Source organism: Fusarium keratoplasticum, chromosome 12 (genome assembly GCF_025433545.1).
Source record: "Fusarium keratoplasticum isolate Fu6.1 chromosome 12, whole genome shotgun sequence".
In the NCBI taxonomy this organism is placed as follows: domain Eukaryota; kingdom Fungi; phylum Ascomycota; class Sordariomycetes; order Hypocreales; family Nectriaceae; genus Fusarium; species Fusarium keratoplasticum.
The window spans coordinates 1204379-1220160 of NC_070540.1; the positions used below are offsets into that span (position 1 = coordinate 1204379).

The 15782-nt window shown below is 52.1% G+C and overlaps 3 protein-coding genes across 3 annotated transcripts; 2 read left to right on the forward strand and 1 right to left on the reverse strand.

Annotated features, from left to right (window-relative positions):
* Positions 1–242: 242 nt before the first annotated feature.
* On the forward strand, positions 243–3192 carry NCS57_01400800 (uncharacterized protein; the record flags this gene model as incomplete). The annotated part of the gene is made up of 9 exons (XM_053063625.1): positions 243–769; positions 816–994; positions 1047–1456; positions 1509–1694; positions 1747–1890; positions 1944–2074; positions 2127–2376; positions 2748–2835; positions 2888–3192. The coding sequence occupies 9 exons, from the start codon at positions 243–245 to the stop codon at positions 3190–3192; spliced, it is 2220 nt and encodes a 739-aa protein (XP_052906958.1).
* Positions 3193–3467: 275 nt separating this feature from the next.
* Positions 3468–6095, reverse strand: NCS57_01400900 (Sulfatase domain-containing protein; the record flags this gene model as incomplete). The annotated part of the gene is made up of 1 exon (XM_053063626.1): positions 3468–6095. One exon carries the CDS (start codon positions 6093–6095, stop codon positions 3468–3470), a length of 2628 nt encoding a protein of 875 aa, XP_052906959.1.
* A 2888-nt stretch (positions 6096–8983) lies between these two features.
* Positions 8984–15589, forward strand: NCS57_01401000 (NACHT domain-containing protein; the record flags this gene model as incomplete). The annotated part of the gene is made up of 2 exons (XM_053063627.1): positions 8984–10692; positions 10768–15589. 2 exons carry the CDS (start codon positions 8984–8986, stop codon positions 15587–15589), a joined length of 6531 nt encoding a protein of 2176 aa, XP_052906960.1.
* Between the last annotated feature and the right edge of the window lie 193 nt (positions 15590–15782).

The following is a 15782-nucleotide window of genomic DNA, read 5'->3' on the forward strand; positions in this document are numbered from 1 at the left end:
GCAATCGTTCCAAGGATTAAAATGAGCAGGGTCGCTGTTGAAGCAATGTGATGTGCAACCGCTGATCACCGTCATGTTGCAATGCGGGGTGACAACTCCTCCCCTATGCCTTCTTGCTGACATCATACTACTTATCACGCATTGTGATGTTGACTTTCAGTGCGGGGAGAGCTTTAAAGGACCAACTTTACTTGGTAACACGCAGTTGAACAATCTTGAGCTCATCTTGGTCATCTAACACGATGCATTGGACAATTTTCGCCTCTTTTATGAGGCTGGTGTCTCTCCTACTTCTCGCCGGCACGGCATCCGCTCAAGCAAAGTACGAGGTTCAAAAGCCTCCCCTCGACACCGACTGGACCTACAAGGTCGGAACGAACCCATGGCCAGAGTATCCACGACCTCAGCTTCGCCGCGATGCATGGAAGAGCCTCAACGGCATCTGGACATGGAAAGCCGCCAATGGCGAGAAGGACGTCGAGAACCTCCCGAAAGCTGGAGCATTGGAGCGCGAGGTGCTTGTCCCATCGTGCATTGAAAGCGCTCTCTCTGGGCTTCAGATTCTTGATGTGCGGGACATGTGGTATGAGACAAAGTTTGAGGTTCTAGAGGAATGGAAGGATCGCAAGGTATTGCTCAACTTTGAGAGCGTCGACTACAAGGCTACCGTGTTTGTCAACGGTGTCAAGAAGACGACTCATATTGGCGGATATGACCGGTTTACTATTGACGTTACCGAGAACGTCAAGTTTGGTGCCTCGAATGAATTGTTGGTTCAAGACAATCTTGGTCTGAGCGACAGCTGACTCCAGTAGGCTCGTCTTTGTCCACGATCCGACAGACTCCGATATCATACCCATTGGCAAGCAGACTTTGAAGCCTAGTCACATTTTCTATCGTTCTTGCTCGGGGATCTGGCAACAGGTGTGGATCGAGGCTGTGCCCGAGGATCACATCACGCAGCTTGACGTTGCTGCAGGCTCTGACGGCAAGGGTGAGTTACGGATTCAAACTATCCCCAGCTTAGATCTAACACGTTGATCTAGTTTCCGTGACTGTGCATACTTCACAGCAAGCCAAGGGATTCTTCCAGTTTGCCCTCCTTGACGCAGATGGGAGCACAAAGGCAACACACTCTGGAGTCACGAATCAAGAGTTCACCTTTACCGTCGAATCACCCAAACTATGGTGGCCCGACTCTCCTGCTCTCTACAATTTCACCGTCGCTCTAGAAAGCGGTGACAAAGTCCACAGCTACACGGGTTTCCGTACCATCACCAAGGGAAAGGTGGATGGTGTCACTCGACCGCTTCTTAACGGCGAATTTGTCTTTCAGTTTGGGACTCTCGATCAGGGATTTTGGCCCGATGGCCTGTACACGCCTCCGAACCGCGAGGCTATGATCTATGACTTGCAGCTTCTCAAGAAGTTTGGCTTCAACTCCATTCGCAAGCATGTAGGCGGACTTGACCGTCACGTAACGACACATTGCTGATGATATAATACAGATCAAAGTCGAGCCAGATCTATTTTACCAGGCTTGTGATCAACTCGGCCTCATGGTTATCCAGGACATGCCCAGTCTTCCCGCTAGTCGCGACCGCAAGCCTGACTCGAAGCAGCAAGCCGAGTTCAAGCGGCAGCTCGAGGTGGTCATTAACCAGCACAAAAGCTATCCTTCTATTGTTACCTGGGTAAGAAGCATCATTCCAGGAGCCCCTGTTCTTACGAAGCTGATCTTTCAAGGTCATCTACAATGAAGGCTGGGGTCAACAAACTGTCTCGCCACCGCCCGAGAAAGACTTGACACATCTCGTCCGCCAACTAGATAAGACGAGACTCATCAACTCTGTCAGCGGGTGGGATGATCATGGCTTCGGTGACTACCATGTGAGAGCCCTGGGACGCGTATACTCGCGAGATAGTGGCTGACAATACCCCAGGATAACCACAACTATGCTGAGCCTCAATGCGGCACCCCCTTCTACTCACAACCAAAAACGCCATACGACCCCGAACGAATCGGCATCGCTGGCGAGTACGGTGGCATTGGTCACAACGTCTCCCTTGAACAGTAAGTAAACACCCATCTCTTGACTAGATTCACATCTAATCACACCCTTCAGCCTCTGGAACGTCAAAGATGCCATCGCCACCATCAAAGACACCTACGAGATCAACGAGAACCTCGAATCTTACAACTATCGCGCCAGTGTTCTATTCCGCAACATTCGCGAGCAGACGCAGCGTTTCGCCTGCAGTGGCGCCATTTACACGCAGACCACAGACGTGGAGGGCGAGGTCAACGGTTTGGTGACGTATGATCGCCGGTTTCTACGGCCGCAGCTTGAGAAATGGCAGGATGATATACAGAGCGTGTATAAAGCTGCTGCTTCGAGGGGAGGTCACAAAGTGGAGGAGAAGGGTAAGAGGGATGGTAGGTCGTTGTTGGACCTGTGATAAGGCTGAGTTTCGAGACAGTTGGAGAGCTCCTTGGTTCATTCTAAGCTCTTGAACTCTCGTCTTTCACCTTCCACCTCTGTCCTCTTTACTATCGCCATCAGTTTTCAGTTTGAAAAGGATTTAATCCCTGCTCCGGCATGAAAATGATCCGTATTATTCCAGTGTCCTGCATGTTGATCAGCACTGCCACGCAGTCTGCGTCATCACGATCACTCTCGCCTGATAGCATTGCCAAAGCTAAAAGTTCCATCCCCTCTTACCCATTCGTATCTAACCAAGACTAGCGTCTGATCATCATGTCCAAGCCTACACAGCCATCAACGGACTTCTTCGAGAAGCAGCCAGGAGAAGTAAGCGAGCCAGGTCACAAGCGTACGGCTTATCTTCCAGCCACCTTTTTGGTCATTGATTCTGACTAGATTAGGCACCGAGCTTTCCAAAGCACCCAGTGAGGGCCGTGATGACGACTGGCAGATAGTTACCGAAGAAGACGGCAAACCACCCCGATTCTGCGGAACGCTCGTCACGGCGCAGGGCGATTTTAGTTTTGGGCGGGGGAAATCGAAGCGTACTCTATTCACCTACCACATGGGGTATGCCGATGGGCATACGCACTGGTCAGATGACGAAGAGGCGGGTGAAGGAAAACAAGATAAGAAAAGAGACATCTCGGAAAAGGATAGTCATGGCGCTTATGAAGCAAAGAAAGACGCTGTAAAGGCAGAGTAGAGCATATGTCTTATGCTGAGTTGCTTCCGTGATGGACTGGCATCAGATAGCCTGGCTACCAGGCAGACGTCGAAGCCACCGGCGAATTAAACAACGTTCACGGCATCATGCCTTGATTCAAACAAAAGTTATAATGCCTGGCCATACACCAACCTAAACACAATGTCCTACCAAGTCTAGTACTGTTCCACAGAACGTCTAGTAATGCCAACCAAAGTCCCCCAACGCCGAACAATGAGTTGTAATCTATAACACAGTAAACCTTAAATGCAACATCAAGGCTCTTGGTTTGAGTATGCTCCAAAACGCCAACGCTTGCTGTTCTCTTCTACCCACCATCTACTGATGAATGCCCCCTCTTCTACCCAGTGTGCCACTTCTGTGCCGTGTTTTCTCTCAACACTACCCAGGAAGGAGATAAAGTCGAAGCCTTGCACAGAATCATGCTGGGCAGGGTCGGCTGTGAGGTTGCTGAGTCGCCACTCGACGTTGTCGATGATGGGTACCACGAGATGTCTCTCGGGGTAACGGGCATCACGAGCAGTTATCACAGCTCTTCCAGGGTTGACGACCGTGAATTGCCAGTTGCCTTGGCCTGTTTCATTGTTGAATTTTTGCATAGGTCGAATAAGTGATTGTCCTTCGTAATTACGCATCAAATCAGTCGCTGCTTGGCGGCTCGCCTTGTTTAATGATCCCGTCTCCACAAGCAAGTCCAAGATGGTCGGAACGATCTGTGACGAATGCACTGCATCGCGAACGTCAAAGGCGGGCAGCAGAGGATGAGAGAAGACGAGGGGAACGTGGTCGATGCCGACATTGGGGTTGTAATAAGGTGAAACGACGTCGTTTTCGGGCATCGAAAGGCCATGGTCACCAACAAAGACGATTAGAGTCTCATTGGCGACGCCCTGCTCATCCAAAAGGTCCAGAACCTTGCGCAACCATTTGTCGTCGTAACCCTCCGAGTTGACATAATGCGACAGCATATCGAGACCCTTCGCCACGGGCACGTATTGCTCGTGTTCGGGCATCTTGAAGGCGTGGTGACTCGTACTGGTCAAGTGCGTGAGGAAGACTCTCTCGTCATTCTCCTTGGCCGAAACAAAGACGTCGCGGAAATAGTCTTCGAGCGGATCCTCCTCGAAAGCAAAGGCATTGATGTTGGGTAATGTGACGGGTCCGTGAGTGGCATTTGGCGATCGAAGATATTCTCGGCTGATGATGTGCTCCTGTGGAAATCCGAGGCCAGAGACAAGCTCGTATTGCTTGTCGTATAGCATGGTGGCGGCCTGGTAATAGTACGATTGCCATTTTGAAGCATTATATGGGTGCGCATCCTCCTCTTCCGAGTCTCTCAGCTTGTTCAAGGCTTCAAAAACCTGCGCCAAACAAGGCTGATACACATGGTGCCGGTAGTCGAGGTTGAAGTCGGCCATCAAGGGCGCGATACCGCAAAGCGTGCCAACCAAGCTTTTGAGCGTGTATGTGCCCGTTGTATGCGCATTGGTGAAGTGAAGGCCTCCACGCTTGACCTTGGATGCTTCATCTCGCTCGAAACCATCGTCGTAGTCGCCAGTGATGTAGTTGGCGGTTGGTGTCAGTGTTGCGAGCCGATCCATTGCCTCCTTCGGGAGCTTCTTTTCAGGGAAAGAATCGACCAGACGATCGTATAGGACGGTGTCCTTCTTTATGGGAAAGACGTCATTCCTCGTGCTCTCGAGAAAGAAGAGAAGTACATGCTTCACGGGGACATGTTGTAACTTGTCGCGCAGCTCGGATAGCACATCGTCGTCGAGGTTCGAAATCTTCAAGGGGTCGGCGTTTGCGCTGTAATGCTCTCTCCCTGAATACCAGTCCTCAAAGCCCGCCAGCATGTTATCCTTTGGCAGCCAGTCTAGAGGCGCCGGATCGGCAAGGGATGTTCGGTGATCCCAGGTACGTTGAATGCCAGTGCCGAATACCGAAGGCAGTTGTTCGAGCATCGGCGACGAGGCTGAGAAGTCGACGAATGGCAGCAATGCGGTCGTCCAAGAAAGGAAGATAAGCGATCGGTCGTGGGGTCGGGCAAAAGCCGAGAAGACAAGTGCGAGGAGGGCTATTGTGACGATGGTATACGTAGAGATATTGAGGAAGGACTTGAGCTTCGATGGGGCAATGTCAAGTCCCAATCTCTCGATCAGTTGCAGGGCAAGTCGAAGCGGTACGGACAGCGTCTGGCGCTGCGCATCATCGTCAAAGAAGCTGCTGGAGGAACTCTCGTCATCGTACACGAGCTTGGTGGGGTCTTCGATATCGAGCTGGGGGATCTGGGAGTATGCGGATTGAGGACGAATCCGGCGGAACAGTCGCAATGTTGTCGCAAAGGGCCAGTTGGCGACATCGGCAGCGTAGCCCCAGAAGCTGTAACAGAAGTCTTGTAGCAGCCAGCTGAAGAGGAGAGTAAGAGAAAGGACGGCCGTGAATGACAAGCTTCCTGACAGGATCAGAGCTCGCGACGAAGGATCGGTGGGGAGAGAAACGTTTCGCAGGTGGATCTCGGAGCCTGCGACGAGGTAAAAAGAGACTGCGATAATGCCAAGAGCGGCGTTGTAAAGGATGATGATGCTGGTCAAGAAGTACATCGCCAGCCGCGACACAAAAGCCAAGCCAACCACCCAGCGATCAAGGAGGAGCCGTATCAAGACAAGGATAGCAACATCTTGGGCAAAGAACGAGTAGCCCCATTGTCGCAGTTGATTTGCGGGCACGGCAGAGAGATGAGCATGTATGTGAATGATCTTGGCGTTCCAAACAGCGAGAGCAGCAAACGTGAAGAAGAACTTCCGGTTCGCGAAGCGCGAGAAGAGGGTGAGGGCAACCCTTAGAGGCGTCTCAAAGGAGACTGCCGATATCCGGAGCATGATGTAATAAAAGATTTACAGAGAAAGGGAGCACAAAGGAAAAGATGGCAGCGAAGGAGTTGGCCGCGTGGCCGTTAATCCCTTGGGTGGTTCTTCCCTGAGACACCAGATGCTGTTGAGCTGGCAGTGGGGTGTGACCTTGAGGAGTGGGCAAACGTCGAGGAAAAAGCACGTCTTTCAGGCTCGCAATCCAGTGCGGAGCATGGCTAGATTGTTTGTCTCGAAAAAAGAGCCAAGGGATGGACCAGGCTGTTGGTGAAGGACGTAGGGTCGAAGTGCAAGACGCAGGGTGAACGCGAACTGTTCAGCAGTGGAGAATTATACAAGGAATTTTGCGATACCGGCGACGGCAAGGCTAAAACTGTACCTGTCTCAAGTATCTCTGCTAATGAGAGATACCTCGTTAGCCTCGACGATGAGTACTAGGTTCACTCAACTGCTGTAATGTCAGGTAGGGCCGATGGTCAAACGACACCTGTTCGCCGTGACGATCTGTACCTGCATACCTCTCTTGGTGCCAGGTCCCAGGCGCCCTTTACGGAACACCCACTCGCGCGCACGCACAAGCGGATATTCTGGGGCCGCTTGGGCATTGGTTTCACAGACCAAACTCGAGATTCTCACAGCCGCAGCATGTCACCCTGCGACATGATTCGTCTTGCCCCGGTGTTCATCGACAGAGCCCCCAGTCGGTGCTAATGAGCTTGGTCTAGGCTCTGTCCCGAACCCTTGGTCGCCCCGATCAGCAAAGCTTGGCGGGAGACGCCCTGGCCTCGATGGGTCCAGGCTGCTTCCCCCTCTATCGTTTGCCGGTAGGGTGATCCAATCATGTTGAAGGAATAGCAAGCAGGTGATGACAAGAATGGCTGTATCCGTCGGGGAGCGGAGCGAGAATGCAAAAGGTGGCATTTCGAGATTCAGCTTTGCTCAGCCGCCTGGACAGAGATGCAGCCACAGAAGGAGGCCAGAACGAGTTTGCCGATCAGCCCTGTCACGTGCTTGGCGGCTAACTCGGATCGCCAGAAACAGCAAAGACATGCAGCCCCTGGACACGGCGGCCGCGGACAATGGGGCTGAGTGACCAACAACGTCGTAATAAATGGGAAAGGGGAATGAAAAACGGAGCTTCTTGCATCATTCACAGTGTCCAAAGTTCCAAATCATGCGTAAATGGTCCCTTGGTCATCTTGCGCTGAAAAGTCGAATGTGCACCTCAAGATGAGTGGCTTAAGTGGTGATCAAGCCACAGGAGACTCAGCTGGCACCATGCGGCAATGGTTAGCTTCCCCAGAAATGCAGTGCTCCGCCCGGGTTATGAGAGTGGCTTCACCTCGCCAAAGCAGCGCTGGGGATTGGTAAATGCCTCTTGGCGTTGGCAGCCGTGCTTGGCACGCAAGCAACCGCCGGTACTTGCATCTGGTCTCGCGAGGAACGAAGGAATTGACGCCAAAAGCCGTGGAGATGTCGCCACTGAAACGCACTTGACATAGGGTCTAGCACCAGTAAAGAAGGCACTGGCAGACGAGCCAGAAACAAGTGAGTATCGCGCGGTTAACAGGCAATCTCAATTCGAAGAAGATACCGCAATATGCCCTTTCGTACTCCGTACGTAGCTGATAAGAGCCCGAGTCAGCACTGAGACACCCCTGAGGCCTTCACTCAGAGGGGCTGACGGGCTGTTAAGCCACGTCCCACCTTTACTTCCACTGTGTGTCGAATATTATGCAGAGTGACCCTCAAGGAAATCGATATTGCATTTATTCAAGTGTGGCAGAACTCGCTTCAGCATTAACGCATTCTCGTGTGTTGTTTTGTTGTCGTGCACAGCCCCAAAGCTGGAGCCTGGCTGGCGTCAAAGCAACCAGGCCGATACTGGCTATCACACGAACAAACACCAGCCAAGGCAGAATTCACCGGGCTCTATGTCGTATTCGAGGGGCCAATGGAGGATGAGCTGAATGAAAACCCTCTCGATGCAATCCCATGCTTGTCACCAGCGCTTTGACAAGCACAAACAAGCAAGCTCATCTGATGAAACTCACAATGGATCCAACATGTCTCCGCGTCAATTACCGACCGACTCCAGATGCCAAGGATCGGGCTGTTGAGGTTAGGTTATCTTATCGATAACTGGTAATTAGGTATCCTATCTTATCATGGTCCTTTAGTCAGCAGGTTCCAGCACCTTCTGTAGGGTAGCTCTGCCCAATACACAATACTCAAGCAAATCAGAGTTAACAGAGGCGCTCAGCAATTATCATGTGTACACTGTAGTGGCCCATAAATTATTTTAGTACTGCTTATGGTTCAGATAGCATAATGCTCAAGACCTGATTCGTTGAATTTCAATCATTAATTGCTAAACAGGTGGTATTTCTAACTTTGACACAGCAGGTTGCTGCGTGCTGTGCCTACTATCTTATCAGCTTATCTTATCATATTCAAGGCTAGTCAGCATCGTCTCTCGCGACTCAAGCCTGGCAACACCTCGCGACTCGAGATGCTCAGTGTCAAGAGAAAGAATGGCTTGAGCCTGTTCTCGAGCCGCTTGACTTAGGCAGAAATAACAAGCATCACAATACATCAGCACTGCTACTTCAATTGTATCACTCTGAGCCAACACAATGCCTCCGTTGCCCCCTGTCAGGAAGCTGATGCGCGTCAGCTGCCAAGTGCGTCGCCCTCTGCCTGGCCCCTCTTCTGCGAAGTCCGAGCTGGCCAATGATGGCAGCACACGATTCGTCAGAGATGTTGCCTTAACCTCTTGGTCTCTTCTCATCAACCTCTACAAGTCAAGTTCCTGAATCTTTTCTAGTCCATCGATATCGACTGTTCACTTGGCCTGCGTTGACACCAGCGGCTAGTGCCTGCCTCGACCAGGCAGCATCATGTCGTCCATGGCTAGCTTTGATGACCCTGTCACGGTTGACAGCGACGTTGATGTCGAGATGATTGATCGTGATGATATCAGCAACTACAACCCCGAGCAGATACTCCCAGAGTCTCCGGAAAACATCCAAAAGATACGTGCTTGGCTGGAGCCCACCTCGTACGACAATGTTGGCGGCGAGCTTCGCAAGCATCAAGCCGCTCATGTAGTTGGCACAGGTGTCTGGCTCACTTCGAGTAGCACATATCAGGAATGGCTACAGGGCGAAGAGCATGGACTGCTCTGGATCAAGGGCATTCCAGGATCTGGAAAGTCGGTCATGGCGGCCAATCTTGTCAACGAGATAGCCGTTTCCAACCCCGGATGTCCAGTTCTATTCTTCTTCTTCCGCCAAATCATCGATGCCAATCATGAACCCAAAGCTCTGCTGCGGGACTGGCTGGACCAGGTGCTGGACTACAGTCCTCCCCTTCAGAAGAAGCTGAAGACTTACTTGCGCCGGACCATTGAATCGATTTCAACGGAGGACATGTGGAAAGATCTTAAGATGGCGTTGGAAAATCTTCCTGGGAAGGCTTTTTGTATTGCTGATGCACTTGACGAGATGGATCAAGGAAACAATGACTTTCTTTCCGCCCTGGGAGATCTCGGTTCGTGGCGGCCAAAAACAGTCAAGGTGTTGATCACCAGTCGCCCAGTGCCAACCGTCGAAGATCCCCTCAGATTAACTCCATGCCTTCATCTTCGGCTGGAGGAGAAGATGGTCGATGCAGACATCTCGAAATACGTCCAGTACACACTATCCAACTCGGCCATCCCCCAAAGCGAATGGGAAGTCATTATGAATGCGGTTCCTGGTCGAGCCAACGGCTTGTTTCTCTACGCTAAACTGGCAATGGATGCCTTTCTGGAGCAGGGTGCTGATATCAACGAAGTGATCTCACGGCTTCCCGCAGACTTGAACGTCCTGTACACGGATCTACTGAAGGAGCATGCTCGCAGATCTGGTGTAGCCGAGGAAATCCAGCACCTGATATTGCAAGCTGTTACCCACGCGAGCCGCCCTCTGCGATTGCTTGAGCTTGCTGAACTAATCAAGGTCATAAGCCCTGATGGCTCTACACGAGATCTGAAAACAACAAAGAGCCTCATTCGAGATGCCTGTGGGCCACTCTTGGAGATCTTGGTGGATGAGACAGTTTCGGTCATTCATCATTCATTTACCGAGTACCTCAAGGGCACGACGCGGTCCGAAGACGACCCTGGATATCCCATTCTACGGAGGGGCTCAACCCATGCCGCACTTGCCACAAGTTGTCTACAATACCTGCAGGCAGGCTGTCTTGAGTCGGTCTCCCTAGACCAACCCCAACGGTATTCAGGCTGGCAACACGAGGAATCGGATCGACCTGTGGGCCTAGAATCGAGGTTGAAACATCCGTTTTTTGAGTACGCCATCAACAACTGGGCTCACCATGCCAACCGATCTGAATCTGCTGGACATGACCAAGCAGCGCTCAACGTGGAGATTGGCAAGTTGTTGGGTAATGACGACAACCGAAGGCGGTGGCTTCGAATGGAAGCCCCTGGCTATGAGTCCTTGACACTGCTCCATGTAGCGGCCAAGGAAGGGCTGGTCTCATATACAAAGGAAGTGCTTAAAACCTCCGAGGTGAATGCACTCAGCCAATATCACCAAACACCACTGTAAGTACTCTCCAGAATGCTTCAAGAGTAAGAATCCCCATCAGGAGTAATAAGCTGACACATGCCATCTCCTAGTTGGATGGCAGCTGCAAACGGGCATGCAGATATCATTCGTGTCTTGGCTGCTGCTGGGGCAGACCTCTATCCTCAAAGACCTGATCAGGGGGAGAAGCCACTTGTCGAAGCAGCATCAAAAAACCACTTTGAGGCCGTGAGGGCATTTCTGGAGGCGGGAGTTGACCCTATTCCACGCACGGAACCACCGGAAGACGACTACTCTGGCTTCTGGTACGTTCCTACTCAAGATACAGCTCTTGAGTGTGCTTGTAACAACGGGCACCTGGAGACAGTCGAAGTGTTTCTTTCGTTCATCGACGAGATTGACACTGTTCACCGTGCTTTGGCTTGGGCTGCAGAGCGCGGCAGATGGAAAGTGGTTGCCAGGATTCTCCAGGTTCCTGGGGTTGATGTCAACAACACGCTCGAGGGCAACACACCGCTGTTCCACGCTTGCTCATGGCCTCAGGATCTCAAGACGACCAGAGTTCTTCTAGAGGCGGGAGCAGACCCAAACGTCAAGTGCAAAGGAACTGGAGCTGACTATACTGAGTCCGTTTCTGCCTCGGAGATGTTGAACGCGCCGGCGCCCAAGTTCAACTGCTTACACAACATTTGCCGCTGGGCAACCACTTTGGATGATTATACGGCACAAGGTGATCCTGAGATTTTGTCGACCCTTTTCTCGCTCCTAGTTGAAGCGGGTGTTGACGTGCATCAACTTACGGCAACGGGGAAGACTTTACTTCATCGCACAGCTAAATCGGCTCTTATGACCCGGTTACTTCTTGATGCTGGAGTTGATGCCAATATCGCCGATAACGATGGCTGTACGCCATTGCATGTTGTGGAAAATCCAGATGTCATGAGACTTCTCATCGAAAATGGCCACGCCAGCATCGAAGCTCGAACGAGATCTGGACAAACTCCTCTTCTCTACATGCTAGACAGGTCTCATAATTCAAGCATCTTTTATGAATTCGGCGATGCTGGCAAAAATACCCCAACCCTCGACCAACTTCTGGAATACAACCCCGACTGCAAGGCGGTTGACCACAAGGGCAACGGCGTGCTGCACCTTGCGCTACAACAACGGCGGTTCAACCGCGACAGGATCAGGGCTCTTCTGGCAGCAGGCGCTGATCCAAACCTCAAGAATCAGGAAGGCTTGGCCCCCTTAGCCTACTTGGATGACTTCAAGTCAGGCGTCTCAGAGCTCTTTGACCTTCTCGTTGACGCTGGCGCTGACATCGACGCCGTTGACCGAAATGGAGCGACTCACCTATTTCGCCTGTTTTCAGACGATGATAGGTTGAGCCCAGAGCGGTTTGATCACACAATCCGACATCTCGTTGATCGAGGCGCTTCTATTTTCGCCCGTGATCGAAAGGGCCGAACACTGCTCCATCAAGTCATTAAACATCATGACGTCGAAGATCGCGAACAGTCAGAGAGTGATATGTTGGCACGCCTCGACTCCTTGATCAGTCGTGGCCTCAACCTCGAGGCTGTTGACCATTATGGAAACGGCCTTCTTCATGAGCTTGCTCTCCGCGAGGAAAATTCGGACACTGAGTGGCGTACGAGAATGATGTTTCTTTGGGAACAACTCATCGAACGAAGTCTGGACGTGGAGGCAAAGAACCATGCTGGGCGTACGCCGCTACACATCCTGTGCGCCCCTGGAGACCACCGCAAGAATGATGACTTTGACCCACGGAGTTTCATGCCCATCGACTATGTGATCTCGCGGATGAAGAAGGTCGACTGTGCAGACCTCGATGGCATTACCCCCTTGCACATTGCAGCCACAGGCGACGAGTTCTACGCCAACCGACTTTTGGATGCCGGTGCTGACCCCAAGTTAGCTACTTATGAAGGCATGACTCCTCTTCACATTGCTGCACGTTGCAGAGAGAGCAACATGGTTGGTCGTCTGCTCGACGCGCTTCGAAAAAGATACGGCACGACGAAGCCTGTGACAGGCGTCAACGCCCAAACGTTTGACAGAGAAGAGGCCACGCCACTCTTCTACGCTTGCCAGTCGGGAAGACCGGAAACAGTGGCCCTTTTGCTTGAGGCTGGTGCCGATGTCAAGATTGGAAAGCCCTTCGAAGCCTGCATTGGCTTTGAGGGTGAGGACCAACTGTGGAAGGACCCTCACCCGTCGACGGATGTCCCTGAGAACGGAAAGGGTGTCTCTGCTGTGAAAATCAAGGATACATCTCGCCGGGTGCCAAATATTCATGGATTAAATGGACTGACCGAACAAAGCGCGGCCAGGCTTGAGGAGATTCTTGACATGCTAATCAAACACAGCGCCGAGGTCTATCGAATCGATGGCTTTGATGACGGCAGCTTCTCCATTGGACAGGCTATCCAAAGGGAGGAGCATTATCTTGCTGCGTGCCTGAAGGAGGTGCTGACCGAGCATGGAAGGCTGAAGGAACCTCAACATGAACACTACATTGCAGACTGGACCAAGGTCTTGCGGCCCTTGACGAATGAAGCCTCAGTCGGGATCATGACGGATCTGAGACTTATAGAAGCAGGACAAAGCAATTTTGAGCTAGTGTCTTTCCTCCTGGCCCGAAGGAAGTACTTTCTCGTGGAAAGGCTTGCCCATATGGGAGCAACTTTCCTCCCGAACCGCGACAAGGACTGGGGCTTAAGATCTAACCTCTCGACTCTCATCCGCTACGGGTTTTCTCGTCTCGTCGACAAGATCGGCACCTTCGAGGCAGAGTCGAGGTTGGAGAAGGGAGATTGGCATGTGTTTGGTGACAAGACACGGCCTGGCCTTTGGAATGCAGAGGGAGGCTTCTTTGCATCTAAGAAACGCCATGACTCTATGGAACCCTTCATAATGGAGGCTGTCCGGAGACAACTGCCCAACATGGACGTGGTCCGGTTGTTGGTCGAAAAGTTTGGAGTCGATGTTAATGAAACGTCGTACCCTCCCGTATCGGCAAGGGATATTGAAAAGTCCTCGGCCCTTCATCTTGTCGCCTTTGGCCGAGCATGGTGGCACGTTCACCAAGCCTTGCCCTACCTGCTCAAAGCAGGTGCTGATATCAACATTCGCAACTCGAACGGGCAGACTCCGCTCTTCATATCTCTGGGAGGAATCGACTTCCGCTACCTCTATGGGCCATACTGCATAGATGCGACCAAGATGCTGATTGAGGCTGGCGCGGATGTCAACGCCTCCGACGACAAGGGAACCAGCTGCCTCGCCCTAGCCCACAAAGATATAGACCTGATCAGGCTCCTCAAATCTCACGGCGCAACTGTAACAGCGGATGCTTTGTTTGCCGCTATCCTGGACGGAAACCTTGAAGGCCTGGAGGAGTTCCTTTCGGGCGAAGTTGATGCAAACATGCGCCGGCCCAAGAAGCCAGATGGGAAACAAGGACGACTAAGTCAGGATCATCATGCCAGCTGGACATCGACAGTAACAGAGGAGCATGAATACTACCCTCTCATGCGCTGCCCCAGGGAGTTGGGCAACAAGTGGATCGGGCGGCATGGCCTCGCAGGTCAACAGAGAGCTGATGAAGCGTTTCGGATGATGCAGCTTCTACTGGATCATGGAGCAAACCCACTCGCAAGGCTCCGGCAAGTGGAAACGAGTTCCGAAAGCGCTGATGCCAAGTACTATGTCGAAGTGACGGTTCTGCATCACATTCTGCGAAATGGATTGCTGGTTGGACCGATGCTCAGCGTTCCGGGCTTGGATCTCAACTGCCGAGACAGTAAAGGCCGTACCCTACTCCACGCGGTATGCGAGGGCCGCCAGGGGGCCGACCACGGGGTAGTCTCCCGCCAGGAGGACGAGTATCGAACCGATGACACGACGATCTTCAAGAAGCTCCTTTCCCTCGGTGCCGACCTTGAGGCCCGGGATGATTTTAGTCGGAATGTCCTGCATCACATGATTCACGATCACGATGAAACGAAAAAGTTTGACCAGTTCCAAAATTCGCTTGCTCATGTTCTGGACAAAGCACCGAATCTCATGGACCAGGCAGACGGTGACGGTTGGACGCCGCTGTACTACGCAATCCGTCAGGTAGGTCGTAGAAAGGATGTTCGTGCAGCAAAGGCCCTCTTATCAGCTGGGGCCGATCCTTTGGTGGTTGCAGCAAACGGCGAGAACCTTCTGCACGTACTCGCTCTGTATCTTGAGGTTGAGGAGATACTTGACCTGTTTGAGGAGTTGGTGGGAAGGGGGTTGGATGTGAACAAGCGAAACAACATGGGAGACACGCCATTGTTTGCATTCTACAGCCGTGCGGATAGTAAAGAGTTGTTCTGTGGAGGAAAAAGAAGAAGGTATCCGCAGAGGGAGGATGGGATGAGGTCTCCTCAGTCGCCTGCCTACTCACCCCCCTACTCACCTGCCTCACCCGCCTCGCCCGCATCACCTAGGCCGCCTAGGTCGCCCTCGTCGCCGACCTACTCGCCTATATTGGAGAGGAAGCCGCAACAACTCGGGATTACTAGAGAAAGAGAAGCAGTCAAGATGCTGCAGAGAGTAGGTGCCGACTTCTTTGCCAAGGACGCCAAGGGTCGAGGACTGCTGCACGTTGCTGCGAGCAGAAGCGTCAGGACCTTCAGTGATTTGATGGAACTGGGTCTGGACACGATGCTGGAGGATGATGCCCAGCAGACGCCTCTTGATGTAGCAGCTGCTTTCGAGAATGAGAGTGTGCTACAGCTGTTTGAGAAGGATAAGAAGGACGGTGTGAGGGAGGCCAAAGTCGCTCGTTCTCCGTTACCGGTGCCGGCGTATATTGAGTATGACGATATGTATAAGGTTGCGGATGAATGGTCATGATCAAATGAACTGGAATAGTAGTAGGAACATGCTTGGGATTTCGTATATAACTTGCTCTATCGAAGATGTACTTGAAATGATGACGATGCTTTTCTAGATATTACTCAGGCTTACAAGGTTAACTCTGCCGCCATGAGGCAGAGGTGGTTGACAAAAGCTTCTGATATGAAGCTGGCGAGAGTCATTCCCTCTT